General features: G+C 46.5%; 1 protein-coding gene across 1 annotated transcript in view; it reads right to left on the bottom strand.

Moving 5' to 3' along the window:
• Positions 1 to 17577, bottom strand: part of ASAP3 (ArfGAP with SH3 domain, ankyrin repeat and PH domain 3) — a 128603-nt gene that overhangs the window by 41939 nt on the left and 69087 nt on the right. Inside the window, exons 11-14 of the mRNA XM_060257553.1 lie at positions 14407 to 14476; positions 11239 to 11326; positions 4780 to 4828; positions 3004 to 3191 (exon numbers count right to left, since the gene is read on the bottom strand). Coding sequence (XP_060113536.1) covers positions 3004 to 3191; positions 4780 to 4828; positions 11239 to 11326; positions 14407 to 14476 — 395 coding nt within the window. The remainder of the gene's footprint in view (positions 1 to 3003; positions 3192 to 4779; positions 4829 to 11238; positions 11327 to 14406; positions 14477 to 17577) is intronic.

Consider the following 17577-nt stretch of genomic DNA (forward strand, 5'->3'; position numbering starts at 1 on the left):
CTTTGTTGTGTAACCTGCTTTGAAATGCTAACCTGTGAACAAGATAGTGGCGCCTTCCCAGCCTTGTTCTCTGTGGGGAGTATGGGGTGTCAAGACTTCGGTCTGGGAACGAAAGAAGTAGCATCCTAGTGTGAAGATGTGTTGCATAGATTGCCCCCCGTAGGAATCCTTTAGATTCATACTTTAAATACTGGATTAGTGCATATGTGTTTCAGTCCTTCAATCTCTGCCATGGTCCACAGTTCTGATTACAATAAACTTGCTACTTTATCAAGAGACTCGTTATTGAATTCAGCCGACTTGACAGTGAGGCTCTGGAGACCAAGACTTATGAGGAAAGGTTGAAGGAGCTGGGGATGTTTAGCCTGGAGAGGAGGCGGCTGAGAGGTGATATGATCACCATCTTCAAGTACTTGAAGGGCTGTCATAGAGAGGATGGTGTGGAATTGTTTTCTGTGGCCCCGGAAGGTAGGACCAGAACCAATGGGTTGAAATTAAATCATAAGAGTTTCCGGCTCAACATTAGGAAGAACTTCCTGACCGTTGGAGCGATTCCTCAGTGGAACAAGCTTCCTCGGGAGGTGGTGGGTTCTCCTTCCTTGGAGGTTTTTAAACAGAGGCTCGATGGGCCATCTGACAGCAATGAAGATCCTGTGAATTTAGGGGGAAGTGTCTGTGAGTTTCCTGCATTGTGCAGGGGGTTGGACTAGATGACCCTAGAGGTCCCTTCCAACTCTATGATTCTTTGAATCTATGAATGACACAGCCTTCACCTGGAGATTGGCAACAACGGTTCTCCAGGCAGAAAAGGCTAATTTTGAGAATGGATTATATGCCATGATACCTGGCTGAGGTCCCACCTTTTCTCAAATTCACACTCTCCAGGCCCCACCCACCAAATCTCCAGGAATTTCCCAGCCTAGAGTTGGCAACTCCTAATTCACACTGGCTGTCATAGAGGGATTGCTGCTGAACAGGAGCAAGCAGCCAGGCCTAGTTAAGTCATGCCAGCTGGGTGGCATCAAGTCACCCAGAGGGTTCTGCTAAGCCTAGGGTAGCCAACCTCCAGGTGGAGCCTAAAGATCTTCTGGGATCACAAGTGAACTCCAGACAACTGATTTCTCTCCCCATCCTGGAGAAAATAACTGCTTTGGCGGGTGGACTATATGCTATTCTATTCACCTGCATTCTGTTCTATTCATCTTCCTTTACTGAGAAAAGCAGCCTGGATTGTCTAGCAACAGCCTCTAGGTAGCACTTCCCAGGGGGGAAATAAGCGGGGCCTTGTCTCCCTGGCTATTTGGGTGGCCTTTGGAGGCTGCGTGTGAGGAGAGGCCTTTCGTGAGGCCACCGTAGCTCTGTAGCCCTTTCTGAGGCTGGTTAACAGAGACGACACAGAGAAGAGTTGGCTGTCTCTGAGGTAAGACTGTTAACATTCCTGGGCCTGAGTAGGTCTCTCACAGTTTACTGTTTGGCTTCATTGTTTGCTTTGCAGCAGCATTGTTCTTGGGGGGGGGGGAGAGGGTGACGGACTGTCCCAGACTTCTTACAACAGGTCCTGAGGAGAGGCAGTAGTAATCAGTAAGGCTCCAGGAGAACCTCTCAGCAGAGAACTTTCTCACTCAAAGGTCAGTGGCCTTCTGATGGGGTTCTAGCCTGGTAACAGCGAGGCTACCCAATGACAGGGGGGAGCGGTGACAGAGTGCAAGACTGCTCCTGAGTTTGCCACAACTACTAATAAAAATTGAGGATCAAGCTACCACATTGAGCTTTTATTATATCTATGATTATTATTACCTTGCTCTTATGGGGGTGGGTGTATATATTTAAGATTTTATTTTTAAGACCAAATGTGCAAATTTTAAAGGTTGCTATAATCTAAATATAATTCAAATTCCAGCGCTGTAAATTGTTTTAATTTGTAAGCTGTTTTAAATTGTAATAGCCAATGGCTATGCAATAAATTTTACTGCTACTACTCTTATTGTATAACTTTCTACTGCTGTAATTCCACTCTTTTTTATAGTGTTTATGATAGATCATGCCGGATCCTTTTTTGGCGTCATTTCTAATTTTTGTGATTCTAATCCTATTGCATTGTTTGCTGGATGTCTCATGCCATTTGATTGTATAGTCTTATTCTTACACTGTGTAACTCGCCCTGAGTCTCCTAAAGAAAGGCAGGCTGTAGACCCAATTCTTCTTAGACCTGAGCTTCCTAGGAGCCACTATATGCACACTGGGGAAACCTTATACTGAAGACTTAGAAGTTCCAAGTATGAGCACCCAAGCACGTATCTGATCAACAGTTCTCAAGATACCCAAAAAGACATTCCAATGTATGAACAGCCCTTGAGCTATGATCCTATTGGACAGCATGCCAATCCTTATTTGAAAAGGAAGGATGTATCCTAATATAGTTCCCCCCTTCACGGAGGTTTGAGATAGGGGCAGGCTTGCCATTTCCCTCTCTACGATGGCAAACACCCACACTTGGCCCCATTCTCCCACATACTCAAAGAGCAGGAAAAAAACAGAAATGGGGTAGCCCATGGATAAATTCCTACAATGTCACCATTCTCTATGTTAAAGAACACAGAGATTGTAGGGATTCCTAGAGCATTGCCAGGAAGTGATGTTGTTTCTGGATGGAGGACTGGAGAGTGTGATATCACTTCCAGATGATGCTCTACAAATCCCTAAATCTCTATGGTAATTTCCATGGAGACTGGGAGAATTCCTAGAGCATTATAGAGGATTAGACATCACATACTCTGAAACTCTGTCCATCCCAGGCACCGCCAACCTTATATGGGGGTGGGGAAGAGAAAGCACACCTATGGTCAGGGTTGAATAGTGCTTAAAACAGTGTCCCACTAGTTGAGTGAACCCAGATTGCAAATGCAAAACCTGTCAAAATACCATGATTTCCTGCAAGGAATTTAGGACTGTATCAACGAGTTCATACTACAGTAAAGAGCACTCAACATTTTTTGAACCTACCTGGGGCTCCACAGTCACAACACTGCCTGTTTCCTGGCATGTTCTTCACCTCAATGATAACAAACTTGGTGAGTTCCTGCAGTCCACTATCCACCAGTCCCCCAGCTGAAGACATGCAGCCTCCTGGGTCCATCTTGAAAGCGTTGCTGAGAGCTTCATCCTTGCTATTCTGCAGCACAGAAACCCATCTGGGAAAGACAAGAGAATCTCAATCAGCAATCCAAGCAGCAAAGGGAAGACTGGAAGAGATCACACAGCAAGGAAGCGAAATGTGGATTTCACAGTGGCATAATTGGGAGGTTTGCACTAACACCTACATGACATCAGTCTCAGGAAATCATCACTAATAACTATTCACACGATGGGATTTATCCATGGAGATTTCCATTAGCTTTAAAGGCTGAAAAAAGCAAGTGAAGTGTGGTGCCTAGAGTGGGAAATTTAGGGATCCAGTCCTCATTCTGCCACACAGATTACTGGGTGACCTTGGAACAGCAACATTCTTTTGGTTTACTTTGGATTAAATGGAGACAAAACAACTGTAGATGCCACCCTGAACAACCTTGGGAGAAAGGATGGGGCAAAAATGCACCAGAGACATATAGAAGAAGAAGATGATATTAGATTTATATCCCGCCCTCCACTCCAAAGAGTCTCAGAGCGGCTCACAATCTCCTTTCCCTTCCTCCCCCACAACGGACACCCTGTGAGGTAGATGAAGATGTTGGATTTATATCCCGCCCTCCACTCCGAAGAGTCTCAGAGCGGCTCACAATCTCCTTTCCCTTCCTCCCCCACAACAGACACCCTGGGAGGTAGATGAAGATATTGGATTTATATCCCGCCCTCCACTCCGAAGAGTCTCAGAGCGGCTCACAATCTCCTTTCCCTTCCTCCCCCACAACAGACACCCTGTGAGGTAGATGAAGATATTGGATTTATATTCCACCCTCTACTCCAAAGAGTCTCAGAGCGGCTCACAATCTCCTTTACCTTCCTCCCCCACAACAGACACCCTGTGAGGTAGATGAAGATATTGGATTTATATCAAGCCCTCCACTCCGAAGAGTCTCAGAGCGGCTCACAATCTCCTTTCCTTTCCTCCCCCACAACAGACACCCTGTGAGGTAGATGAAGATATTGGATTTATATTCCACCCTCTACTCCAAAGAGTCTCAGAGCGGCTCACAATCTCCTTTCCTTTCCTCCCCCACAACAGACACCCTGTGAGGTAGATGAAGATATTGGATTTATATCCCGCCCTCCACTCCAAAGAGTCTCAGAGCGGCTCACAATCTCCTTTCCTTTCCTCCCCCACAACAGACACCCTGTGAGGTAGATGAAGATATTGGATTTATATCCCGCCCTCCACTCCGAAGAGTCTCAGAGTGGCTCACAATCTCCTTTCCCTTCCTCCCCCACAACAGACACCCTGTGAGGTAGATGGAGATATTGGATTTATATCCCGCCCTCCACTCCGAAGAGTCTCAGAGCGGCTCACAATCTCCTTTCCCTTCCTCCCCCACAACGGACACCCTGTGAGGTGGGTGGGGCTGGAGAGGGCTCTCACAGGGCAGCTGCCCTTTCAAGGACAACCTCTGCCAGAGCTATGGCTGACCCAAGGCCATTCCGGCAGCTGCAAGTGGAGGAGTGGGGAATCAAACCCGGTTCTCCCAGATAAGAGTCCGCACACTTAACCACTACACCAAACTGGATCTCCTACACCAAATTGGATATAACAACAATAGCAATAGTTTAAAAGTAATGAATAAATACATGAGGCACTCCTGCTCATCTTCAGCTTGGAAGTGATAAGTCCGGTTATCTACAAGAAGAGAAAAAGATAGATCACTTTCAGTACCTTCAAAAGAGACAGTAATTCTGCATATACTTCATGAAGAAGCATGTATCTATTAATCCTGACCTGGCCCTACATCAATCACTTTCTTTCTGCTGTCAAATTCCTTATCCCAATTTCCAAAGCTCTCCATAACCATCCTGACACACCCTTGCCTATCACCTGGTGTCCTCAGCAAGCCAAAAAAGGTCTCTTGCTCCTTCAAATGACTTCACCCCTGAGACAATCTCTTAGTTCTCCTTCCCTATTAAATGTTAAACGTGTGCACCAGGAATGAATGTACATTCCTCCTTAGAGTTGCCTATTTATAAAATGGAAATTGAGGGTGTAAAAGGAACAGCTTAGCTGGTGCAGTTTTGGTTTACTTTAGGGATGCGCGGGAAAGGGAAAGGTTTAACCCCTTAATGTCCACTTGATCACGCTAATCAGCTACTTCATTTCAGGCGTTTTGCTTGGAGAATGAAACATTGGACTTAGCCAAGAGAGGCTAGACTGAAGACAACCAGGGTGCAAGCCTTTTCAGCAATGGCCCCTCGATGGTGGAACCAACTTCCAGAGATGGTGCGAGCCCTGCGGGACCTGAATCAATTCCGCAGGGCTTGCAAAACCTTTCTCTTTCAGCTTGCTTTTAAGTTAGAACCTGGCTAAACCGACCTGTAACCATCTAGTCATCTTATGTATGATTGTGATCTATAGCACCTTATAGCACCTGTTTTATCCATTTTAATTAACTTATGTAGTTGAATTGTATTTTTAAAACTCCTGTTTACATTGTATTTTATCCAAATCATGGTATTCCATGTCTGTGAGCCGCCCTGAGCCCGCCGTTGGCGGAGGAGGGCGGGATAGAAAAATAAATTTACTTTACTTTACTTACTTTACACTGGACGCCTGTGAAGATTTCTTCTCTTCAGTGGGGACAAAGTCATCCTCCACTGGGTTACGCCTCCTACTCACTCCAAGGCAGGGTTTATGCAAATTAAACTGAGCCCTAAGAGGACTAGAAGAAGGCCGACCTTCTCCAGTCCTGCCAAAGCCAAGCTCCAGATGGAAAACTAGAAAAGTTATTAGGTTGAACTTCCTCCTGTGAAATCGAATGGGAAGGCTTCACTGCATGTGAATGAACTATACACAACCACGGTCTGTAGAAAAAAAGGATCCTGAGCAGCTCCATACCGGCTGGGAGAAGGACGACTTTGGCCTCACTGAAGAGAAAAAACCTTCACGGTAAGTCCAACGTTTCATTCTCCTTCAGTGGGGGGAATCCTCCTTCTCTGGGATATACCTGAGCTAAGCCATGTTGGGAGGGAAGGAGCTCAGGATCAGTGATCTACCGCCTGCTGAAGTACTCTACACTCAAAGGTGGCCTCTTCTGAGTTCGTCTTATCAACTCTTGTTTGTTTGATTCAATTTCTAGTCCCTCCCCCGCCCCGCACAACACTCTTAAAACATGCAGGACTTCTGTCTTCATTGGATTCAATTTCAGTCAACTCTGCTTTAGTGATGCAGCCACGACATCCAGACCCCTGACCAGAGTGTGCGGGGTGGTGTCCAGCTGGCCACCCATCACAGATATGGCTGAGTGTCAGAGTGATGACCTTGTCCAATGCTTTGGGCTATCTGGGCAAGGAGGCACAGAGCGAGTTTGGTGTAGTGGTTAAGTGAGTGGACTCTTATCTGGGAGAACCAGGTTTGATTCCCCACTCCTCCACTTGCACCTGCTAGCATGGCCTTGGGTCAGCCATAGCTCAGTTATCTGGGAGAACTGGGTTGGATTCCCCACTCCTCCACTTGCACCTGCTAGCATGGCCTTGGGTCAGCAATAGCTCTGGCAGAGGTTGTCCTTGAAAGGGCAGATGCTGTGAGAGCCCTCTCCAGCCCCGCCCACCTCACAGGGTGTCTGTTGTGGGGGAGGAAGGGAAAGGAGATTGTGATCCAGTCTGAGACTCTTTGGAGAGGAGGGCGGGATATAAATCCAATATCTCCATCTACCTCACAGGGTGTCTGTTGTGGGGGAGGAAGGGAAAGGAGATTGTGAGCCACTCTGAGACTCTTTGGAGTGGAGGGCAGGATATAAATCCAATATCTCCATCTACCTCACAGGGTGTCTGTTGCGGGGGAGGAAGGGAAAGGAGATTGTGAGCCACTCTGAGACTCTTTGGAGTGGAGGGCGGGATATAAATCCAATATCTCCATCTACCTCACAGGGTGTCTGTTGTGGGGGAGGAAGGGAAAGGAGACTGTGAGCCGCTCTGAGACTCTTCGGAGTGGAGGGCGGGATATAAATCCAGTATCTTCATCTACCTCACAGGGTGTCTGTTGTGGTGGGGGGGGGAAGGGAAAGGAGATTGTGAGCCGCTCTGAGACTCTTCGGAGTGGAGGGCGGGATATAAATCCAATATCTTCATCTACCTCACAGGGTGTCTGTTGTGGGGGAGGAAGGTGAAGGAGATTGTGAGCTGCTCTGAGACTCTTCGGAGTGGAGGGCAGGATATAAATCCAATATCTCCATCTACCTCACAGGGTGTCTGTTGTGGGGGAGGAAGGGAAAGGAGATTGTGAGCTGCTCTGAGACTCTTTGGAGTGGAGGGCGGGATATAAATCCCATATCTCCATCTACCTCACAGGGCGTCTGTTGTGGGGGAGGAAGGGAAAGGAGATTGTGAGCCGCTCTGAGACTCTTCGGAGTGGAGGGCGGGATATAAATCCAATATCTTCATCTACCTCACAGGGCGTCTGTTGTGGGGGAGGAAGGTAAAGGAGATTGTGAGCCGCTCTGAGACTCTTCGGAGTGGAGGGCGGGATATAAATCCAATATCTTCATCTACCTCACAGGGTGTCTGTTGTGGGGGAGGAAGGTGAAGGAGATTGTGAGCTGCTCTGAGACTCTTCGGAGTGGAGGGCAGGATATAAATCCAATATCTCCATCTACCTCACAGGGTGTCTGTTGTGGGGGAGGAAGGGAAAGGAGATTGTGAGCTGCTCTGAGACTCTTTGGAGTGGAGGGCGGGATATAAATCCCATATCTCCATCTACCTCACAGGGCGTCTGTTGTGGGGGAGGAAGGGAAAGGAGATTGTGAGCCGCTCTGAGTCTCTTCGGAGTGGAGGGCGGGATATAAATCCAATATCTTCATCTACCTCACAGGGTGTCTGTTGTGGGGGAGGAAGGGAAAGGAGATTGTGAGCCGCTCTGAGACTCTTCGGAGTGGAGGGCGGGATATAAATCCAATATCTTCATCTACCTCACAGGGTGTCTGTTGTGGGGGAGGAAGGGAAAGGAGATTGTGAGCCGCTCTGAGTCTCTTCGGAGTGGAGGGCGGGATATAAATCCAATATCTTCTTCTTCTTTTTCTATAATGCTTAGCAAAAGTTGAAAATGATGACCGGGAAGCTACCCTGCAGATTTCATCAACAGAGGCATTAGACGAAAATACTGCCATTCTTGCTGCTACTCTGGTAAGAATGTGCAGTGACCATCTTTGGCAAAGGCAGGTGCAACGCTTCATATGCACTGAATTTATACTGACAGATCCAGGAGGCAACAGTAGGCTCTTTCTCAACATGCAGGTACTGTGAGAAACAAAGGCAGACACACAACTAAGAGACGCTTACCTTTTTGATATAACAACACAGAGCCCTGCAAACAACTATTATGGTTTTAATTGTGCTTGTAAACATTTTAATTGAATTATATGAATTATTATGTTGTAAGCCGCCCTGAGACACTTTGGTGAGAAGGGCGGGATATAAGTCCATTAAATAAATAAATAAATAATAAATAACTTGTGCCTTTCTCTTTTTTTATACATCAGATCTGGACAAAAAGAGGTGGAGAATGCCTTCAGCATCTTGTTTAAATTCCAGGTCAGAAAACTGAGGAGATAACTGAAGGAAACGGGGATGGGGGGGGGATAACTTAATTGCTACCTGCAAAAACTTGTGATAAAGTTGCTGGGATAGAGGATTTTGTCATTATTCAGCTTGAGAACAGATGACAATGCTGACAACTGCCTCTGTATATAGTATTTGGATGGCATCCCAGATGCAGCACATCACAGAGAAAGAGGATCATGTCTTTCTTACAAGGAAAGAGAAGGTCTAGGTGTTTTCTCCTATACCACCTGTAGAACATTCTCCAGATAAGTTCATAAATGCAGATTGTCGATAGTTTGCGAGAAGCTTTCATGACCTCAACCACTCCCTGGGAAAAAACCTGGGGTCTCTAAGGCTCTCCTTTCAATTCCCACACGGCTAGTTGTAGCCATTCTGGCTTCAGATAAAAGAGATGACCCTGTTACAGCACATCTGATGATGGCAGGATACGCCAAGGTTGAGGAGATCTGGAAACCGAGGCCTCTTAGGCCAGAAGAGGGCAATCAGCCCCCTGAACCATGTCCATGGCTGAATTCATGAGGTGCAGAAATTTGTCTGGGACCATGCATCTTCTGGCCTCTCGATTGTGAGGCTCTGAGCAGCCTGGATGAGATTTCCCAGCTTCCCTTCTTTAAGAAATACCTTTCCCTGAGAGGTGACAATCTTTGTTCCCAGGTGGATGATGTCCTGTGTCAGGATCAGGTGATTCTTGGAGACGTTTACTAAAGAACCACAAAGAAGTTGGCTAAGCAAGCCTCACCTGGAGTAGCAGGGCTTTCTGACTGGGGAAGGTCTGCCTCCCAGTGGTCCTCTTAGAGAGCAGTTTAATTTGCATAAACCTTGCCTTGGAGCAAGTCGGAGGCATAACCCAGAGTAAAAGGACTCCCCCCCCCCCCCGCCCACACACACACACTCAAGGAGAAAGGAATCCTGACCTTTATAATCCTACAGAGGGCTGAGAGGAATAATTTATTTTCAAAACCGTTTTCACCAGTCCCATGATACTACTTTGAAGATATTGGATTTATATCCCGCCCTCCACTCCGAAGAGTCTCAGAGCGGCTCACAATCTCCTTTACCTCCCCCCCGCCCACAACAGACACCCTGTGAGGTGGGTGGAGCTGAGAGCGCTCTCACAGCAGCTGCCCTTTCAAGGACAGTCTCAGAGCAGCTCACAATCTCCTTTACCTTCCTCCGCCCCACAACAGACACCCTGTGAGGTAGATGAAGATATTGGATTTATATCCCGCCCTCCACTCCAAAGAGTCTCAGAGTGGCTCACAATCTCCTTTACCTTCCTCCCCCACAACAGACACCCTGTGAGGTAGATGAAGATATTGGATTTATATCCCGCCCTCCACTCCGAAGAGTCTCAGAGCGGCTCACAATCTCTTTTACCTTCCTCCCCCACAACAGACACCCTGTGAGGTAGATGAAGATATTGGATTTATATCCTGCCCTCCACTCCGAAGAGTCTCAGAGCGGCTCACAATCTCCTTTCCCTTCCTCCCCCACAACAGACACCCTGTGAGGTAGATGAAGATATTGGATTTATATCCCGCCCTCCACTCCAAAGAGTCTCAGAGGGGCTCACAATCTCCTTTACCTTCCCCCCCTTAACAGGCACCCTGTGAGGTAGATGAAGATATTGGATTTATATCCCGCCCTCCACTCCGAAGAGTCTCAGAGCGGCTCACAATCGCCTTTCCCTTCCTCCCCCACAACAGACACCCTGTGAGGTAGATGAAGATATTGGATTTATATCCCGCCCTCCACTCCAAAGAGTCTCAGAGGGGCTCACAATCTCCTTTCCCTCCCCCCCCCCAGCAGACACCCTGTGAGGTAGATGAAGATATTGGATTTAGATCCCGCCCTCCACTCCAAAGAGTCTCAGAGCGGCTCACAATCTCCTTTCTCTTCCTCCCCCACAACAGACACCCTGTGAGGTGGGTGGGGCTGGAGAGGGCTCTTACAGCAGCTGCCCTTTCAAGGACAACCTCTGCCAGGGCTATGGCTGACCCAAGGCCATTCCAGCAGGTGCAAGTGGAGGAGTGGGGAATCAAACCCAGTTCTCCCAGATAAGAGTCCGCACACTTAAATACTACACCAAACTGGCCCTCCAAGGGATGCTCCATAGTTTAAAAAAGTTTCCACCCATGCCCAACAGCTCCTACTTTAAAAGGGTTTTTTTTTTTAAGCCATCAAGTTGCAGCTGACTTATGGGGAAACCCATACGGTTTTCAAGGTAAAAGTCACTCAGAGGTGGTTTTGCCACTGCCTTTCTTCACATTGCAATTCTGGTATTCCTCGGCAGCCTCTCATCTAAATACTAACCAGGGCCTGACGTTGCTTAGCTTTTGAGATCTAACAAAATTGGGCTACCCAGGTCAGGGCACTTCAAAAGTAAAGCTACACTTTTAAAAAGTTAAGAGCAATACTGTACAAGCTCCCTGCTGATACTGGGGCGACAATATCAGGCATTGTGGAAAGTCCTTTACATACGTGTCACAAGGTCAAAGGATTTCTTGTCTTCTGGAAGAGGCCTTACTTGGCAGGTCAATAGGTTTAGCTTGACAGGAGGCCGATTTATCTGTAAAGGCAACAAAAAGGGGAAGAGAATTCTACATAGGTTACACATCGGCTAGAGATTAGCTTCACGGTAAAAAGATACATGCCTTTTGGGATGGGGCGGGGTGAAAGGACAAGGACCAGAGATTAATTTAATAAGGTACTTTAATTTAGACACGCATTTTATTCCATTTCATCAGGCTACCTGGTCTTTTCCCTGTCAGGGAAAAATTTCCACCAGCCTATAAAATGAAAATGCAAAAGCAGCAGTTCAGCTGGTAGAGCCTTTGCAGGATCCCTCGCCCTCTGGTGACTCGTTGGATGAGCTGGCAGAGACCTGGAATAACCAGCTCTCGGCAGCCATTGCCAAGATCGCTCCTCAATGTCCTCTTCGTCCCTGGTTACAAACCACGCCATGGTATACCCCGGAGCTGCGATCGATGAAACAGCGACTAAGACAACTAGAGAGACAGTGGCGACGTACTTGTGATGAAACTACGAGAACATCTTATAGGTCATTTATGCGGACCTATGAGATGGCAGTCCGAGCCACAAAGAAAACTTACTTTGCAACCCGGATTGCATCTGCAACTTCGCGCTCAGCACAATTATTTAGTATAATTTGGTCATTGACAACCTTACCGCAAGGTGAACCAAATGTTAGAGAACTGGAAATTGGCTGTGAGGCTTTTGCGAGCTTTTTTGCAGATAAGGTCTCGTCGCTCCAACACGACCTCCCTGCCACAATTGATACAGTGAAAGAACTCGAGGACCCAAGCACATCTTCTGGTCCATTTCTGGATTCCTTCGCCCCACTCAGCCTGGAGGAGGTTGACAGGATCCTTTTGGCTGTACGCCCTACGACCTGTGGGTTAGATCCGTGCCCGTCCTGGCTTATAAAAGCTAGCCAGGCGGTCTTACGAGAACCACTACGGGTCATTGTCAACAGATCCCTCACTGAAGGGATCTTTCCCATGCCCCTTAAAGAGGCTGTGGTCCGCCCCCTCTTGAAAAAACCATCTACAGACCCGGCCATATTGGCAAATTATTGGGCTGTGTTGAACCTGCCCTTTTTGGGCAAGGTTATAGAGCGGGCGGTGGCGACTCAGCTACAGGGATTCCTGGAGGACACTTCCGCACTGGATCCATTCCAGTCTAGCTTTCAGCCAGGTCACAGGACGGTGACGGTTCTGGTTGCCCTCATGGATGACCTCATGTGACATCTGGATCGGGGCGGCTCAGCAGTACTGTTGTTATTAGATCTGTCAGCCGCATTTGATACAGTCAACTATCAGCTACTGTCTAGCCGCCTCGCCGACGCAGGGATCCAGGGGTCAGCCTTACAATGGATGACCTCTTTTCTCCAAGGTCGGAGACAAAGGGTGGTCATAGGGGAAGAATCATCCCGAAGGCACCCGCTCATATGTTATTTAATATCTATATGCGCCCCCTTGCCCAGATTGTCAGGAGGTATGGGCTGGGATGTCACCAATATGAAGATGTCAGGTGGCCAGTCCAACTGTACCCCGGATAATCTAGACCTGGCTATTCAAGCCGTAGCCTCTTGGATCAGGCAGAGTTGGTTGAAGCTGAATCCGATGAAGACGGAAGTTCTCTATCTAGGTCGGGGTGGCCTGGGAAGGGAGATCCCTTTACCAACTCTTGATGGGGTGCCGCTGATACTGGTCCCTAAGGTCAAGAGTTTGGGAGTGCTTCTTGAGTCCTCTTTGACAATGGAGGCCCAAGTTGCAGCCACTGCCAAATCTGCCTTTTTCCATCTTCGGCGGGTTCAACAGTTGGACCCTTTCCTGGAACACGACCTAGCAATGGTAATCCATGCTACGGTCACCTTGAGAATAGATCAGTGTAATGGAGAGCCAGTTTGGTGTAGTGGTTAAGTGTGCGGACTCTTATCTGGGAGAACCGGGTTTGATTCCCCACTCCTCCACTTGCACCTGCTGGCATGGCCTTGGGTCAGCCAGAGCTCTGGCAGAGGTTGTCCTTGAAAGGGCAGCTGCTGTGAGAGTCCTCTCAGCCCCACCCACCTCACAGGGTGTCTGTTGTGGGGGAGGAAGGTAAAGGAGATTGTGAGTCGCTCTGAGACTCTTCGGAGTGGAGAGTGGGATATAAATCCAATATCTTCTTCTTCTCTCTACATGGGGCTACCCTTGACCCTGACTTGTAAACTGCAGCTAGTGTAGAACGCAGCAGTGCGGCTGTTAATGAGGCTCCCTCGATGGGAGCACATTCAACCGGTGCTGAGGGAACTGCACTGGCTGCGTATTGTGTCCCGGGTTGGTTTCAAGGTATTGGTATTGACCTTTAAATCCCTATATGATCGGGGGCCTATCTATTTTCGGGACCGCCTTTCTCCACATATTCCCCAGAGAGCACTGCGTTCAGGGATGCAACATCTATTGTCCATCCCCAGACAAGGGAGGCCAGGCTGTGTTCTACATGGTCCAGGGCCTTCTCAGTGGCAGCACCTGAAATATGGAATGCACTCCTGGAGGCCATAAGGGCCCTGCGGGACCTCTCTCAATTCCACAGGGCCTGTAAAACGGAGTTATTCCGACAGGCTTTTGGCTCTTAAACCGGGAAGGACTGCCACCTACAGTACTGAGATGTTGGAATTACCGTCGGGTTTAACTGTTAATAAAGGATAATCCCACCTAGGTATTTAACAGCACTGTGAAATGGTTTTAAAATGTTTTAATAGTGTTTATTGTTTGTTTAATTTGTATTTGTTGTCTGAAATTTGAAACTGATTGTTAGCTGCCCTGAGTCTGCTTGTGGAGAGGGCGGGGTATAAATGAAAGGTAATAATAAAAATAAATAATAATGGAGTCTCCATGTTTCAAGCCAGTCTGCCTCTGAATATTGGGGGTCAGTAACAAGAGAAGGAGTCAGCCTCTATGCCACTGCACATGGGCCTTCCAAAATCCTCCTCTGACCAGTGTGGGGAAACAGGGTGCTGGATCACCACTGCTCTGGGCAGGGCTCTTCTTATGTCCTGAAGAATTTCTAAGTCATCCATTGTGTGAAGAAATCTGATGAGTTCTTGGGATCCCCTCCCCCTGCCCACTAGCCAACCCTGCTTACCGTACTGTGTGAAATGGTGAGATAGCCATACTTCACGCCACATTTTCTCTTCTGCCACACTTTCCGAATCCTAAGATAGCAAAAAAGTAAGCTTTGGATGGCCAAAAAAACCTTCACACCATGGATTATCTCCCCACCACAGGCAACAGATTGCAGCATTTCTCCCCTTGTTAAGCACCTGGTCTTCATAAGCATTAAGCATCCCAAATTATCCTTAATCAAACAGAGAGGGTCTGAGAGTGTGTGTGTGTGTGTGTATGATGTATGTGCACACACTATGCTGGATCCAGAACAGATCCACATGTAGAAGAGGGAGGGGATTTTTTTTTCCTGTTTCCCTCTCACAGCAACCCTCCCCATGTCGTACCCCTGAGGATCAGCATAGGGTGGCAATTAGCCTACAGTAGCCAGTGGGAGAAGTGAGAAAGTTGTGCTTCCCATGTGGAAACCTTTCAGATGATGGGAAATTGCAACAGGACAGAAGCCACAGATCAGAGAAGAAACCAAGTTTATAAGAGAAAACAGACCTCAAACAGAATGATCTAGAAAGACATACATCGCTTTCTAGACTCTGTGACTTCAAAGATACAAGCAAATACCATTATGTATTGCTACAGTAGTTTAAAACTGTAACCCTCCCCCCCCCGCCCGGAGCATATGTAACATAAAGACAACAAACCAATAAAAATGTTCCTTTCAGCACTGCCCCCCCCTAGCATCAGTAAACTGAATTCTGCTTTGTTTGTTTTATATACTAAATTTTGAAGAAGAAGAAGAAGAAGAAGAAGAAGAAGAAGAAGAAGAAGAAGAAGAAGAAGAAGAAGATGAAGAAGAAGAAGAAGAAGAAGAAGAAGATGATGATGATGATGATGATGATGATGATATTGGATTTATATCCCGCCCTCCACTCCGAAGAGTCTCAGAGCGGCTCACAATCTCCTTTACCTTCCTCCCCTACAGCAGGCACCCTGTGAGGTGGGTGGGGCTAAGAGAGCTCTTACAGCAGCTGCCCTTTCAAGGACAACCTCTGCCAGGGCTATGGCTGACCCAAGGCCATTCCAGCAGGTGCAAGTGGAGGAGTGGGGAATCAAACCCGGTTCTCCCAGATAAGAGTCCACACACCTAACCACTACACCAAACTGGCTCTCACACTTCGAATTTTCAATAGGGATACAGAAGGGGGGAAATGTGAATGTGGAAAAGGGCAGAAATATATATTAAATGAATACACAATATATTGGCATTTTTACTAATACGAATACTGAACATATTTCTTATTCAATGAACAAATACATATTTGTATTTAAGCTGATTTATATTCTGCCCTGTCTGCAAGAAGGCTCAGGGTGGATAACAACCTATAAAATAACATTGTTAGGTAAAACATAAGTATATTAAACAGTTAAAATAAGATTTAAACAGACAGCCATTGGCTAGGAAAACCCAAAGTCAGAGCCCGGTGCCGCTGAGCACAAACAACTCAGAATTGGCCCATGCAGAGAAGGCTGTGGAAGGGAGGTCAAGTTACATGTTGGGAGGCCAAGTTACGTTACACCTGTTGGTTTTTTTAAATGTTGTAACAAGGCTCTAGAGTTTTGAGAACCTGGAAATCTAACAGACATGTTCTGAACCTTGTTGGTCTCCTGTGAATGTATTGTAAAGATTGGGGTGAGTGTTCTGTTTATGATGTTTTTACAATTGTCTTAACTATTTTTTGACTATTGTATAACAATTTAATACAACATGTATGTGTATTTTTAGTTCCAGTGATAAATAAGCCTTCAAACTGAAGAAAGATGGGCTGGAGAGCTTGCAAAAAAAAAAAAATGCTATCCAAGAGGGTACCCAGAATGCACCTGTGTGTCCCAGGATGCACCTTGTGACCTGGACGGACCGAGTCAAAGGGGTGAAAGGAGTGATGTAAAGTGGGTGGAGACAGGGAATTAACAAAACTTCAAGGGGAAGGTGGCCTTTTTTTCCTTGGGATGCTTAGCAAGCTTGTTCATCACACAGCCCCTCTTCCACCAGTTGCCTGGAAACCAGCATAGGAGAGTTGTTTGATATCATTCACTCCACCCTAAGGACGAAACCCCAGATTTTAAATTTCTTCCCCTGACCCTTTTAAAAGGTGACACGTGGTAACCAGGAACCAAGCCCAAGCTTAAGGAGTTGGTTGATGCCCATTGGGCACAAGGATCTGTCTCTGTCTTATATGCATACAAATAAAGTTGCCTTGTCTGGAGTTCTATTTTGATGTTCTAACGTGCTACATGCGGCTTGGCTTGGAGGGGGTATTTGGGTACAAAGAGTCAGTTTGGTGTAGTGGTTAAGTGCACGGACTCTAATTTGTCTCTCTAACCACTACATCACACTGCCTCTCAATATAAGGAGGAGGAGGGCATAAATCTGCCAGGAAGGGTTGGTAACAACTCCAGTCCACTTCTTTGTTATTAAGAAGTGCTCCAGCAACCTGTGCATGGTAAAATTAGAGGATTTTAAAGTCTTCTGTCTCCTAAAATACAAATGCCACCAAAGCTGCTGTGGAATATGCAAGCAAGTGTAAAGTTTGCTGGCTATAATTAATTGTGTTACATTATTAATGGAACTTTCTTGCACAATTATTTTGAAACTTCAACTAACTACACTAAATTAAAACAACTGGTTTCTACCTCTCTGAAATTAGTATAAGAAAACAAGCAGGATTTGTCAGGTCTTTTAAAATGCATCTTTATTATAATATATTTACTATTTTATTACCAGCTAATTGGCATGGTTGTGAAGAATACAGCTAGGCAGACTGCCAGCCTGGTCATTTGCTTTTGTTCCTTTAAAAGACAATTTATCTTTGGACTTGGAAGTTTCCTTAAGACAGAGAAGAAGGCCATTATTTTTGCACTGAATTTTGTTTTTCTTTTCCCCTTCGTTTTGCCAAACATTAAACTGGAGAAAATTGATATGAAGGAATCCACAGTTATTTATGGACTAAAAAATAATTTAAAACTATTCAAAGACAAGATAGTACTTATTCTGAGGGACAGTCTATTAAGAATATACAGTGCAGAAAGAGAACAAGGCCACCAACCTCGTCATTGGTATCTCCAACTGATGTCTATTGTGATATCAGTATAAGAAATAAAACTGATTCGGAGGTTTTAAAGCAGAGGCTAGATG

This window comes from Heteronotia binoei, chromosome 17 (assembly GCF_032191835.1).
Source record: "Heteronotia binoei isolate CCM8104 ecotype False Entrance Well chromosome 17, APGP_CSIRO_Hbin_v1, whole genome shotgun sequence".
Classification (NCBI taxonomy): domain Eukaryota; kingdom Metazoa; phylum Chordata; class Lepidosauria; order Squamata; family Gekkonidae; genus Heteronotia; species Heteronotia binoei.